The sequence below is a fragment of the Primulina eburnea genome, chromosome 3, assembly GCF_022965805.1.
Source record: "Primulina eburnea isolate SZY01 chromosome 3, ASM2296580v1, whole genome shotgun sequence".
NCBI lineage: Eukaryota > Viridiplantae > Streptophyta > Magnoliopsida > Lamiales > Gesneriaceae > Primulina > Primulina eburnea.
The window spans coordinates 28,332,593-28,348,642 of NC_133103.1; the positions used below are offsets into that span (position 1 = coordinate 28,332,593).

The 16,050-nt window shown below is 36.8% G+C and overlaps 1 protein-coding gene across 1 annotated transcript; it reads right to left on the minus strand.

Annotated features, from left to right (window-relative positions):
* Positions 1-4,635: 4,635 nt before the first annotated feature.
* Positions 4,636-7,169, minus strand: LOC140827209 (uncharacterized). Its single transcript, XM_073189835.1, has 3 exons — positions 7,005-7,169; positions 5,553-6,325; positions 4,636-5,497 (listed from the first exon to the last, which is right to left on the minus strand). The coding sequence occupies exons 1-3, from the start codon at positions 7,167-7,169 to the stop codon at positions 4,636-4,638; spliced, it is 1,800 nt and encodes a 599-aa protein (XP_073045936.1).
* Between the last annotated feature and the right edge of the window lie 8,881 nt (positions 7,170-16,050).

Sequence of the window (16,050 nt, forward strand, 5' to 3'; positions counted from 1 at the left end):
GTTGCCCTGATTATCAAACACACACAGAAGATAATCGCCCCGAGGGGTAAGCAATAGCCCAGTATGAAAATACCGAAATAAAAACAACATGAATTGTAACGAATGATACATGTATGCAATGCATGATCAGGGTATATACACATGCACGGGAAATAAGTATAGCGGAAGCTGCACAATCAGTAAATACAGCAAATAACAGCTCAATCAACAGGCAAGGCTCGGCTACACTGCCGTAGCGACCACTCCTCCCCAGTCTACTACCGTGTGCCGGTCAGCTCGCCCAGGACTACGGACGTACTGCGCCTTATCGGCCTACAACATCTCTCGGGCTAGTCGCAGCTCCGTACCATCCAAACAATCTCCTCGAATCCAAACACCATGTCGAAGGAAGTAAAAACTGGAATCGAGGCACAATATGCAATGCAATGTCATGTCATGCATCAGTGCTACATATATAGAAAATAAGTGTGTGTAAAATATTTTTGTTTTAGTGCATCGATGTTGTGTAATGTCACAAATAATCCATGTAAACAATTTAATGTCATGTAATTCACGTTCAACAAATATCAAACTTTACAAATACCTGTTGTATGTTACCCGGTAATAACATACCTTATTATGAATTTATTTCAACGAGTGGAATTTAGATCCGTAAAATCCTTGATCTATTATATAGAAAAGAATAGATAAATTTTAACTCCATTTACTTGGCTAACACTAGACACGTTAAATATAATTTGATACAATTTCAATTCAAACAACTTCAACAATAAATCTTTTAATTCATCTAATTAAAATTGAGATTCAGTAAATTTTCGTAATTCATAATTCCAAATTGTATATATTATATAATGTTATAGTCTTGCAAAATAGTCATGAAACTCAATTTATTAAATCACATAAAATTATAAATGTTCCTGATTATTATAATTATTCATTCTCAACTCAAGATTCATGACTTGTAATTCCAATATCATCAAAAGTCCAAAATAACAGTAAGGTATGAACACCCATTCTTAAATAATTTCTTAAATTCTTGTACAATGACATTCTAAGCAAAACATGTAATTGGATTGGCTCTTACATAAACTAGTAAGTTATATAAATATTCAACATTTAGTACACGAAATACACTAATGATTTCAAACATAAAGGTTGGAAAAAAAGTGATTCAATTGCTAAATACTTAGTATTTCTACACATACATTTAACAGCTTATATATATGTGTATGTTTACTAAATTTCAATAGTTGGCACATTATCATATATATCTATGGTAGGAAAATAAAAGTAATTTATGAAACATTTCTTACCTTTCCCGAGACCTACAAGTGATGCTGGAGAATTTCTTCAGTGTATTATTATTGTTGGCTTATTATTAAAGTTTTAAGGGTTCAGTTCTTCAATACAAAATTTACTTGAAAACATCTTCTTATATAGTTGCAATCTCCTTGTTTATTTCCTTCGATACCAAGTTTCAAGGATGCAAACAAAACTAATCATTTTGGAAGCAAGTTGCATTCTAGCAATTACTTAAGTGAAATTTGTTTTCACTATTTCACTTCTTTAAATAATATATTAGTATAGTTATATTATATTATTTTTACCCTTATCTTATCATTTAATTTGAATGTTATATTTATTTTATAATACATATATGTATAGTGGATACGTGCTTGGCTTTCTTCCATACATGTATATTTTAATATGAAAAATATATATACATATAATTATTTTACATTCTTAACTTAGTTTTGGATATTTTATTCTGATTGATGTGACAATAAATTTCAAGGCCTTACACTCATCCTCCCTTTAAATAGATTTTGTCCCGAAATCGAAATGGTAATAATGTTATGACCATGTATTTGCAACAAATAACAATAAAATTCATACCTAATTGAACAACTGAGGATATAACTGGCGCATTCTACTCTCTAATTCCCAAGTAGACTCTCCAAATCCATGACGAGACCATTGAACACGTACTAGGGTAATTGTTTTGTTACGCAAAATTTTTTCTTTCTGATCCAAAATACAAATTGGTTGCTCGAAATATGCTAGAGTTGGGTCTAATTCAACTTCATCTGGCGGCAGAACATGATTTGGATCTGGTTCATACTTTCGTAGCATGGAAACATGAAACACATTATGAATTCTTGATAATGCTGGTGGTAATGCCAACCGATATGCCAAACTTCCCACACGTTCTAGAATTTCGTATGGACCAATGTAGCGCAGTGATAATTTTCCTTTCATGCCGAATCGAACCTTTCCTCTGAATGGTGAAATTTTTAGGAATACCCGATCTCATTTATTGAATTCAAGCGGCCTTCGTCGTCGATCTGCATAACTCGCTTGTCGGTCTTGAGCAGAATTTATTCGTTTTCTGATCAAATGGATTTTATCATTCATTTCCTGTATCAGTTCTGGCCCAGTCAGTTGCTTTTCACCTATCTCATCTCAAAATAGTGGTGATCTACATTTTTTTCCATATAAGGCTTCAAATGATGCCATTCCAATACTACGTTGGAAACTGTTATTGTATGAGAATTCTACAAGTGATAAAGCATCTTGCCATCCAACATGAAAATCCATAATAACAGTGCGAAGCATATCTTCCAGAGTTTGAATAGTTCGTTAAGACTGGCCGTCAGTTTGTGGGTGATATGCAGTACTCATAGCCAATCTTGAACCTAATGCTTCTTGAAAACTTACCCAAAATTTCGAAGTAAATCTGGGCTCTCTATCAGAAACAATGGTGACAGGAATTCCATGAAGTCTCATTATATTGTCAATATAGAGACGAGCCATTTTGCTATAAGTGTATGTCCTTTCGTATGGAATAAAATATGCAGATTTTGATAGGCGATCCACTATAACCCATATAGAATCACATCCTCTTGAAGAACGAGGTAAATGAGTAACAAAATCCATTGCAATATGCTCCCAATTCCATTTCGGAATTTCGAGACTTCGAAGGAGTCCTCCGGGTTTCTTCCTCTCAGCTTTGACTTGTTGACATGTGAGACATCTAGACACGAATTCAGATATTTCTTTCTTCATTCTTTTCCACCAAAACTGGAGTTTCAAACATGCATACATTTTCTTTCCTCCTGGATGGATACTGTAACGGCTGCAATGGGCCTCCTCTAAAAGTTCTAGTCGCAAACCTGATTTTTCAGGAACAACTAAACGACCCTTTAATCGTATGGAATCATCGGCAACTATTTCAAATCCTGATTTGTGGCCATTGAGGACCAACTGTCTGGATTTCAGAATTTGTGCATCAGTATTTTGTGCCTCCTTAATCCGAGAAATTAATTCGGGCTCAATCTGTACCGCAACAACATTGACGTGCTCATCATTAATAATGATATTCCATCCCGATGTATAAATATCTTCATGCAGTTGTGAAATTCGGACTGAAGTCATAATGACATCTTGGACTTTTCGACTGAGTGCATCAGCTGTGACGTTCACTTTACCAGGCTGATACTGAATCTCTCAATCATAATCTTTAAGAAGGTACATCCATCTGCGTTGTCTTATATTCAGGTCCGACTGAGAGAATAAATACTTCAGGCTTTTATGGTCGGATAGGATCACAAACTTTTCTCCATATAAATAGTGACGCCAAATTTTTAAGGCAAACACAATGGCAGCTAATTCTAGATCATGAACTTGATACTTGCTCTCGTGGGGTTTTAGCTGCCGAGAAGCGTAGGCAATCACTTTTCCGTGTTGCATCAAAACACAACCTAAGCCCTTTAATGATGCATCCGTGCAAACAGTGAAACCACCCGAACCAGATGGAAGAGTAAGAACTGGTGTAGTGGTCAATCTCTTTTTCAACTCAAGAAAACTTGATTCACATTCATCAGACCAAATGAATTTCACATTTTTCTGTGTTAGGCGGGTAATCCGTTTAGCGATTTTTGAAAATCCTTCGATGAATCGACGGTAATAACCAGCTAAGCCCATGAAACTTCGAATTTCAGGAACATTTGTTGTTCTAGACCAATTAATCATTGCTTCTACTTTGCTTGGATCAACTGAGATGCCAAACCGTGATATGACATGACCTAAGAACACCACACGATCTGGCCAAAACTCACATTTTGACAATTTAGCATAAATTTGTTCTTTGCGAAGTATTTGTAGGACAATTCTCAAGTGTTCAGCGTGTTCCTCTTCAGATTTTGAATATACTAAAATATCATCAATAAAAACGATAACAAATTGGTCAAGAAATTCCTTGAATATGCGATTCATTAGATCCATAAATACTGCTGGAGCATTTGTAACACAAAATGGCATTACCAGGAATTCAAAATGACCGTATCTTGTCTGGAATGTTGTCTTTGGTATATCTTCGTTTCGTACTCGCAATTGATGATAACCGGAACGCAAATGGGTACTTGTTCTTTATAGTAGCTTGGTTCAGTTGTCGATAATCAATGCACAACCGCATTGAACCATCTTTCTTGCGTACGAACAACACTGGGGCTCCCCATGGTGATACACTGGGTCTAATGTAGCCTTTATTCAGTAATTCTTGCAACTGTTCCTTCAACTCCTTTAATTCTAAAGGGGCCATTCGGTATTAGAAATAGGAGTTGTCCCAGAATTTAATTATATCGAGAATTCTATTTCCCTTGTTGGAGGAAATTCGGGTATTTCGTCGGGAAAAATATCTTGAAATTCATTCACAACTGGGATTTCAGACGATGTTGATTCTACTTTCTCGGTGTCGACAGTATACACAAGGTATCCTTCGTTCCATTGGGATAATAAATGTGACATTTCCAAGGACGATATCAGGGGAATTTTGGCACGTGAGCCCTTGTCATAGAAATTCCATTTTGTCCCAAAGTTAGGACGAAAACGGACTATTCCATGAAAACAGTCAATGGTTGCACGATATATTGTCATTGTATCCATCCCTACTATACAATCAAAATCATGCATCAATAGAATAATAAGGTTCAAATGTAGTTCATTATCTTCACAATTCAACACACAATCCAGTATCATTCGAGTAGACATGATGATCTTGCCCATCGGAGTAGCAACCGAAATTGATGTAGGTAGTAAAACAGGAATCAAAGAATGTGATGTACTGAATGATTCAGAAATGAATGAATGGGATGCACCAATGTCAAATAATACTCGTGCAAGATAACCAGAGACAAAGCAATTACCTGCTATGACACTTCCTGGAGCCTCCTGAGCTTGGTCTTCAGTAAGTGCAAAAACACGGGCCTGGGGTTGGCTTGAGAAATTACGACTTCCCGAGGTTTGTTGCGGTGGTGCATATGACTGCTGCAAGGATTTGGCAGATGCTGTACCTCTTCCGGTACTAGATCCTCCACGAAATCCTCCTTGGAATGGTTGTGAAATATTTTTCTTAGATGGGAAAACCCTTGCATAATGACCTTCCTGACCACATTCCCAACAAGAGCCATAAACCCCGACACATTGTTCACTAAAATGCCTGCCTCCACAACGGTCACTATAGGGACCAGAATAAGTTGTTATTTGAGATTCACCCTGTTTGAAGATAACCACTAGAATTAGAAGAAACTGATCCAGATTTCTTGAACATCTTTCCTTTAGCTTTCAAATTTTGTTGGGTGGTTAATCTGTTATCGGTAGGAACAAACGAAGCACTTCCCCTCTTAAGTCCAGCTTCTGCATTTTTTGCTCTTTCGACTGCCTCCACAAATCCAGTACGTAGTCCCGACACGACATAAGTATAAATGTTGTTGTTTAGTCCATTCACGAAACGATTATATTTTGCTTTTGGGTTTGCTGCTACATGTGGTGCGTATTTTAGCATTGCAGTAAAAGTAGAGGTATATTCAGCTACAAACATATTCCATTGTCGTAGGCTGTTGAACTCATTCTCTTTTTTGGTATAGAAAGATGGTGGAGAAAATTGTTCAGTGAATTGAGTTTTGAAGACAGTCCAACTTACCTCGATTCCTTGTTCATCAAGTCCCATCTTGGCGGCTTCCCACCAATCTCTCGCACGATCCTTCAGTTGGTATAATGCAAGCTTATACTTTTGATTATCAGTATATTCCATTAAACTGAACAGGTACTCAATATCTTTAAGCCATGATTCAGATTTTTCAGCATCCTCAGTACCAAAGAATCTTGTGGGACGCAATTTTCGGAATCTTGAAACAATCTCATCCATCGTGATTTGTACAAATTGATCAGCAAAGTGCTCCACTGGATTTTCTTCTGTCATAGGAGTTTCTATATATATCCTAGGACGACCACGACCGCGTCCACTTCGTCGTCCTCTTGTAGCCATCTATAAAAGCCAATAAATAAATATATACACAAGAAATATTATCAATGTACTATATAAATCTACAAACATAAAATATATAGGTGCATATAGGCAATTAATTAATTTTCACGTAACTCTCGTGAGACCATAAGCTTATGGAAGCATTTCCACCTATACTTCGATACTTTGAGCAATTTCCCAGTTATTTGCTCTGATACCACTAAGTGTGGGTCCCTTGATTCTCAACAATAATTATAATATATTATTTAATTTAATTACCGTTTTAACTCTGCAGCGGAGAATGAAATTTTAAAATTTAATGTCAACGTGGGCCCAGACAGTTCGTTTCAAAAGATATTCAATATTATATAGTATAAAAATATAATACGTATAATTATTAGCTGAGACACTGGAATTAACATGTTTACTAAATTCATATAAATATTTATATTGTTAGTATTTGTCTTTAACCAAAACGCATATCATCCCTGATTAGTTCAACGTCATACCGTTTTACATATTAGTGCTCGAATAAATATTACATAACAAAATATACCGAGCCTAATTATATATATATATATATATATATATATATATATATATATATATATATATATAATATATATATATATATTTGTGCATCTTTATTTTAGCTCCTCCCTCACAGCATCTGAATCGGCACGTATACTGACCAAGTCACCCTTACTGAGAAGTATGATAAAATGGGGTCTGTCCCCATCACTAACATCAACCCAGGGCAATCGTAAAATATCTCCTCTACTAGTGCTAATGCTCCATCTATGAACATGATAGTATAAGTGCTTTCCTCATACGGCTCCTCACTCAGAAGTACGATGGATGCCATGTTGCCCTGATTATCAACCACACACAGAAGATAATCGCCCCGAGGGGTAAGCAATAGCCCAGTATGAAAATACCGAAATAAAAACAACATGAATTGTAACGAATGATACATGTATGCAATGCATGATCAGGGTATATACACATGCACGGGAAATAAGTATAGCGGAAGCTGCACAATCAGTAAATGCAGCAAATAACAGCTCAATCAACAGGCAAGGCTCGGCTACACTGCCGTAGCGACCACTCCTCCCCAGTCTACTACCGTGTGCCGGTCAGCTCGCCCAGGACTACGGACGTACTGCGCCTTATCGGCCTACAACATCTCTCGGGCTAGTCGCAGCTCCGTACCATCCAAACAATCTCCTCGAATCCAAACACCATGTCGAAGGAAGTAAAAACTGGAATCGAGGCACAATATGCAATGCAATGTCATGTCATGCATCAGTGCTACATATATAGAAAATAAGTGTGTGTAAAATATTTTTGTTTTAGTGCATCGATGTTGTGTAATGTCACAAATAATCCATGTAAACAATTTAATGTCATGTAATTCATGTTCAACAAATATCAAACTTTACAAATACCTGTTGTATGTTACCCGGTAATAACATACCTTATTATGAATTTATTTCAACGAGTGGAATTTAGATCCGTAAAATCCTTGATCTATTATATAGAAAAGAATAGATAAATTTTAACTCCATTTACTTGGCTAACACTAGACACGTTAAATATAATTTGATACAATTTCAATTCAAACAACTTCAACAATAAATTTTTAATTCATCTAATTAAAATTGAGATTCAGTAAATTTTCGTAATTCATAATTCCAAATTGTATATATTATATAATGTTATAGTCTTGCAAAATAGTCATGAAACTCAATTTATTAAATCACATAAAATTATAAATGTTCCTGATTATTATAATTATTCATTCTCAACTCAAGATTCATGACTTGTAATTCCAATATCATCAAAAGTCCAAAATAACAGTAAGGTATGAACACCCATTCTTAAATAATTTCTTAAAGTCTTGTACAATGACATTCTAAGCAAAACATGTAATTGGATTGGCTCTTACATAAACTAGTAAGTTATATAAATATTCAACATTTAGTACACGAAATACACTAATGATTTCAAACATAAAGGTTGGAAAAAAAGTGATTCAATTGCTAAATACTTAGTATTTCTACACATACATTTAACAGCTTATATATATGTGTATATTTACTAAATTTCAATAGTTGGCACATTATCATATATATTTATGGTAGGAAAATAAAAGTAATTTTTGAAACCTTTCTTACCTTTCCCGAGACCTACAAGTGATGATGGAGAATTTCTTCAGTGTATTATTATTGTTGGCTTATTATTAAAGTTTTAAGAGTTCAGTTCTTCAATACAAAATTTACTTGAAAACATCTTCTTATATAGTTGCAATCTCCTTGTTTATTTCCTTCGATACCAAGTTTCAAGGATGCAAACAAAACTAATCATTTTGGAAGCAAGTTGCATTCTAGCAATTACTTAAGTGAAATTTGTTTTCACTATTTCACTTCTTGAAATAATATATTAGTATAGTTATATTATATTATTTTTACCCTTATCTTATCATTTAATTTGAATGTTATATTTATTTTATAATACATATATGTATAGTGGATACGTGCTTGGCTTTCTTCCATACATGTATATTTTAATATGAAAAATATATATACATATAATTATTTTACATTCTTAACTTAGTTTTGGATATTTTATTCTAATTGATGTGACAATAAATTTCAAGGCCTTAATAGGCCTAAGCTTGCACTAGGAGTTTTAAAACAAATAAATAAGCCTAAACTCTACCCCAAAACCCTTACAAACTCACACCTTACACGCAAGGACTCTCCGTTCCCCCTCAAACACAGCACACACGAAAATTTCTTCAAGGGAAAGCATCAGTTTTCTAAGGATTTTCAGCCTAGGGATTTCTTCGTCGTCGTTTTTTGCATCTCAACATAATTGTTGAGCGTAATTCATGCAAGGCACGCCATAACTTTCTTTCAAACATCCTTCACTCTATATTATGTATATTGGATTAACCTTGCATGGAAAATATGCTGCACAAGATTTATTTTCGTTTTTATGGGCATATGTGCATATAACTTGTGTTTTGTAGATTTAAAACTCTTCCTATTAGTGCATAAATGGGCTGCCATAGTAGAGTAACATGGAGGGATGTTTTTCCAACACAAATAGGGTCCCTAGGTGCAAAAATGAAGGCTGCACACGCTTAGGGGAAGGCTGGAACTAAAATATTGCTTCTGTGGTTCACAAGGGTCGGTTAAGGGGTTATCCATCGCATGGCTCGGCCAGGGATTGACCAGGGCTAGGGTTGGACGTGGTTGGGTGTGAGGAGGAGTCCTAGTCACGCTAGGACTCAAGCACGGCGGCTTGGGAAGAGTCCTAGCTCAGGCTAGGGAAAAGTCCAAGTGAGCTAGGACTCTTCCCAAGCCAACCGAAAATAACAGCGAGTGTAGGGGGGATCGCAGCTTGCCCAGGGTCCAGGCTAGGTCTTTCAAGGTCCTAAGAGGGTCCAGAGTGTGAGGGCTAGCCATAATATTGATGTTGTTGAGGGACTTGATGGTTGATCTTGCTGGACTGAAGTTGCACATAACTCGTGGACCAGCGCTAGTTTTTCCGCATTTATGATTTAAAGTTTACGTTAAAAATTTTAAGATTTTTATGATGCTTTTTGAGTGGTTTTTGAGAGGGTGTTAGATTTAAAACTCTTCCTATTAGTGCATAAATGGGGTGCCATAGTAGAGTAACATGGAGGGATGTTTTTCCAACACAAATAGGGTCCCTAGGTGCAAAAATGAAGGCTGCACACGCTTAGGGGAAGGCTGGAACTAAAATATTGCTTCTGTGGTTCACAAGGGTCGGTTAAGGGGTTATCCATCACATGGCTCGGCCAGGGATTGACCAGGGCTAGGGTTGGACGTGGTTGGGTGTGAGGAGGAGTCCTAGTCACGCTAGGACTCAAGCACGACAGCTTGGGAAGAGTCCTAGCTCAGGCTAGGGAAAAGTCCAAGTGAGCTAGGACTCTTCCCAAGCCAACCGAAAATAACAGCGAGTGTAGGGGGGGATCGCAGCTTGCCCAGGGTCCAGGCTAGGTCTTTCAAGGTCCTAAGAGGGTCCAGAGTGTGAGGGCTAGCCATAATATTGATGTTGTTGAGGGACTTGATGGTTTGATCTTGCTGGACTGAAGTTGCACATAACTCTTGGACCAGCGCTAGTTTTTCCGCATTTATGATTTAAAGTTTACGTTAAAAATTTTAAGATTTTTATGATGCTTTTTGAGTGGTTTTTGAGAGGGTGTTAGATTTAGGTTTATTTTGAAATATTGCTAAGTTAGGTTATGTAAACGATTGACGGTTTTATGTTTTGAATTATTTTCCTTTGAATTTTCAAATACAGTTAGTGGTTTTATTTTTAAGTGATACAAGGTTATTTTAAATATAGTTAGATATATAGTAGCATTCGGCCAAAATGTTAGAGGGAAAAAAGATTTAGTATATTATAAAGAAAAACGAGTAGTGGGCGTCTCAGTAAGATCCAATCTTGGCAATACTTCGTAGTCACCAAACTTAAAATGCGAGATAACCAGGTGCATCAAAATCATAAACTCTCATATTTTAGTTTTACTATTTTCTATAGTTTGAACGGATATTGTATCGTTGGTTTTTGTTTCTTGTACATTTTTTTTCGTTTTGTGCTCAAAAACTCGGTTTTAGTAGCAAAGAGAATGAGAAGAATGCACATCTGATATTCAAAGAAAAGGCTCTCTCCTATTGGGAAGGAAAATATTGTTGCAGATGAAGTGGGGTAACCTGCAGTAACAAAAACAGAAAAATCACCCAACACAACCTAAGAAACAGGTATTCTGGTGGTGGTAAGAGGGTTATGGGGAGGGGAACAAGCTATGTGGTGAGACAGAAGTTTTTTAAGCAGTTTATGGCAATAAAAAGCTCTGTTAGTTTATAGCATTGAATGAACACACTTCAGTTCGTGGCAGTGAAAGCTCTTAACAATATTTTTAAGGAATGAGCTTCAAAGTTATTGGATGTAGCTTCTTCCCTGAATACTTTATAATATATGACCAACATTTGCATACAAACTGGTGCATGCCTTGCAGAACTAGAGCTTCCTTGTATATATAATATCATATTATAATATATAATATAAATATTTTTAAATTCAATTATTCTACAACTCGAATCAAGCGATGAAGCTATTTGGTGTAACTCGTTAGCTCTCTACTTGGAGAGTGGTGTCCTACCAAATTCAATGCAAGATTTCCAAAACAATGCCAATTAAATGCACATACATACATGTGTGATTGTGTACCCATGCAAGTTGTATGAATGGACATCTCCATGCCCTAACCAATGAAACATGTCATTTACATCACATATGTTATTCTCAAGCTCAAGCGACCTTTTGTCTTTATTTTAGGCATCTGATTAAACTAGGATCATGTTTAGAATATACGGTACACTTTCTAATGAGTCTCATGATATTATGTTTAGAGGAAGATCTCATAAGACCTTTTGCATATTCAATGAATTTATCTATGCAGCTTGCATGAGTATACAGATAAGTAATTGTCATAATTGGATTAAACCATAAAATTTTATTAAAATAAAATTGTTTTTACATAAGAGTCAATGAAACCCAAGCCACAAGTTGTCTTGCTAGGCATCTACTGTAACGATCTCACACTTGTATTATAGCTACCTAGCCATAGATTTTAGACACATTGCTTCACAATATTTCTCAAACAATGGTCAAGGAAGGGGCTCTGTCAGTGGACCAGCAATGTTATCTGTAGAGGCGACTCCCTCTAGAAATATGTCTCCTCTTCCCACAATCTCTCGGATTATGTGGAACTTCCTTAGTATATTTTGATAAATGATCAGGCATCGGTTCTTTTGCTTGCGCATCGGCACGATGTTTTTTCAGTAGACTGAGACTTGATAAACTGTTTGAGGAATGACACACAACTCTTAAATGAAATTCCTCATCCAAACCGCTTCCTTTGATGCAGCCGATACACCTATGTATTCGGCCTTAGTAGTTGAATCCGTTGTGATGTCTTGCTTGGAACTCTTCCAAGAGACAATATCACCATTTAGCTAGAATTCAAATGCAGATGTTGATTTTGAATCATGCACATCTTATTAGAAGATATAATCATTATGGCCTTCCAATTTTAATTCTCCATTCCCATAAACCAATGGCAAATTCTTAGTTCTTATCAAGTACTTACGAATTTCCTTCACGGCTTTCCAATGCAATGGACTGGGATTTGATGATATCTGCTTGCAACGCTCAGTGCATATGCAATATCGTGTCGGGTAGTTATCATACCATACATTATAATATCTTAACAGATACATAATATGGAATGCGGAATCACATGTAGCAGAACTTGATCAGAAGCAAGCTCAGTAATATGATCGAAGGCAAACTGCTACTTGTACTTTCTTGTTGTTGCTCTCTGTGCGGCAGTAGAAGTCAAACCATTTCGATGCATGTTCTGAAGATCTTGCACTTTAAACCATGAAGACATGAACTTCATCCAGACATATTCTTCGATGGTTTCCATCAAAGTCTCCAAATGAGGAAGTGTCCTTGGTGTAACTGTAGTGCCCAAATTCAGTACACGTAAAGAACCCATGCACTTATTTAATTTTTAAATCATTATTTAATTTTAAAATGATTTTTTTAGCCATGCATAATCTATTTAATTTGCATTATTTTAAATTATTTATATTTATGTGATGAACGTTAAAATATTTCACCAGCCTCATGTTTCAGGCGACTATTCGATGCGGGATCGAGTAAAAATGAGACCGGGGACGATTTTGGCAATTTTTAAACGTGATGTTGAATTTTAAGTTAAGATCAGGGCCTTTCAAATAATTTATTTAGTTTTAGCATTCTAAAATCCTAAGTTATTTATTTGAGTGAGTTTAGAATTTTAAAACTTTAAAGTTTAGCAAGTGTGCTTTTTATCTTTTTTAAACACAAAACTCACGCACGCACCCACTTTTACACACTCCTATACACGACACAAAACACACACATATTTCATTCAAAACTTTTACTATTTTCAGGAGAGAAAACCTACGGTTCTTCTACCTTATAGCAGCCGCCCCATTTTCTCTGAAATTCCAGGAAACTTTCGCCACTTTCGTTAAAAGAAAATAGTGCCACGTTCGCCCCGGATCAACCTGGCTTCCTTCCCGCGTCAGAGTCGTCGTTTTGGTAACGTTAAAGATTTAAAGGCACGTATATTCTATTTTTCTTGCGTCCATCATGTCATAGTATGTGTTGCGTTGTTTTTATGCATAAAAATACATGTGTGATGTGTAAAGTTTCAGCAGAAATTGTTTAGATCGCATTTTGAACGTTTATGGATCTGAAAATCTCATTTTTGTTGTTCTTTTAAATACTGCGATTTTTTGGTCCCTTTCTGGAAACATGTTGAACATATGAAACGTAGAATTTTTTGATACCTTCTATTTGATATAAAATTCGAAATATTTGGATAAAACTTGAGTGAGTTATGACCTTCTTCGTGGGATTGTTCAAACTGCGTTTTCTGAAAAAATATGTTATTGATGCGTTCTTGAAGTTTTATGGTTGCAGGCTTCGTTGGAGATCAACGGGTGGTCGCTGCTGCATTTAGGTATGTCGTTTATGTTGTTGGGATGGCGATTAACGTTTCGTTTCACGTCGTTAGGCACTGGGGAGATTGAGTAGTCGTCAAAATTGTTTTGTTGTCAGAAGTCGTGTTCACGGGTTTATTGAGTTACTTGTGATGTCTGGATGTTTTGGCACAATTGAATAGGCTCGAGTCAGTGTTATAGTATCCTAGGATGGGCCTCGAGGTGTCGATTCATGGTCCGTACAATCGAGTTAGGGAGATTAAGCATCATGTGTACTGAATTTCCGTAGGTTCGCGTCAACAGTGGGTACACGGACCTTCACCCGACCTCTACACGGGTTTCGTGCCTTGGTTCTTCCGAAGTGTCTTTTTCCAGTGCCTACAAGGACCCATAGATGGACCCTAGCATGGGATCCGTGTCCCTCCTCCTTTTCGGGGTGTCTTTCCAGAGCCTACACGGACCCGTAGCCGGACCTGGGCACGGGGTTCGTGTACCTCCTGTTTTGGAATAGTTTAGGCTCCCTTTTTTAAGATTTGTTTTGGGGTTCTATGTCATGGTTTAGTACGATGATTAAACGAGGTCAAGTCCTGGGTGATCTAGAATGTCATAAGCTACTGATTTATTTCGGTGGTGAGCACGAGTACCTACGTCTAAGATATGAAAAATAAGTGTTTGAATTCATGCTAGTATGTGCAGCAGTGGCCCCCAAGCGAGATCCAACGAATATCTCAGCGCCAAGTAAGTATGTTCGACGTGCAAAAGAAAATATTTTAAGTTTTTGAGATATGCTAAACGTCTTGTGACCAAATTATGAATGAGTTTGGAAGTCGATGAACGTGGCCGAGGACCTCTCTACCCCGTTAAAGCATGAACGGGTTTAGATCAGGATTGGAAAAGCGTTAAAGCATGAACGGGGACCAATCCAACTGTTAAAGCATGAACGGGGATCTCATGTATGTGGTAGTGGATTTTTCTCTGTCAGATCAATACTATGGTTTAGTCTGATAAGGAGAATTATGTTATGGGTGACTTGCTTTGAAACACGCCTCTACGCAAAATGATGAAGTTTATGTATGTTCATATATGTACAAGTATGCAAGCATGTTTAAGAGAAGTTTCACGTATAGCACGTCTATGTATGTATGTAAGTTCAAGCTTTTATATGCAAGTTCAAGTTTCAGTATGTAAGTCCTATTTTAAATTCGCATGTGGTTTTATTATGTATTACTTGCTACTTCCAGTTTATACGTGTTGAGTCTTTAGACTCACTACTTGATCGATGCAGGTGAGGATGCATTTGAGGAGACGAGAGATGTGGACCAGTGAGCTGGCTTGGGCTGAGCGGGAGGCTAAACCCGAGGATCGCATGTTTTTAAGAATTTATGGAAGTTTGAAATACTCTTATTTATGTTACTGATTATGAGATCTTAAACAAGTACTTTTGGAAAACTTTATTTTGAGATCTTTGGTTGCAACTATGTTGAGAGGAATTGTTTATTTTATCGAATTTCGAAGGTTCGCCATTTATTTAAGAAGATTTTTAATTTTTCCGCAAATTTCAAGTAGTTCAAAATTACGGTACATTACAGTTGGTATCAGAGCGGTGTTCTTGTAAAGGTTATGCCTATTGCTAGTCGCAAGAAGCTCACGAAGTCACACCTCAAGTCTGTAAGTTTTAAGGTTTTAAATTCATGTTATGTAGTAAGCATTAAGTTCTGATTTCATCATGTGCATATTAAAGTTCAAGTACGTGCATCTTATGTTATTTATATCATATTCATGCATGTTGGGCTTACGTGTTGGGTAAACTCTGGAACAGTATGCCTCCGATACGTTTGATTAAACGTGAATCTAGGGAAAAGGACCGAGAGCCTCGAGATGAGGGGAGGGCCAATTCCACACCTCCACCTCCGGATATGCAGGCGCAGATGCTCGTAGGTATGATGCAGTTCTTCGCACAGTTTGCGGGGAACTAGGCTGCGAAAAACACAGAGGCGAGACCCAGACCAGAAGCAGTATACGAGAGGTTCAGTCGGATGAGCCCAAAGGAGTTTTCGGGGACCATCGGCCCGATGATAGCCAAGGGATGGACTAAATCCATCGAGGTGATTTTTTCCTGTATGGAGTCACAAGATGCAGATAGGTTCAGGTGTG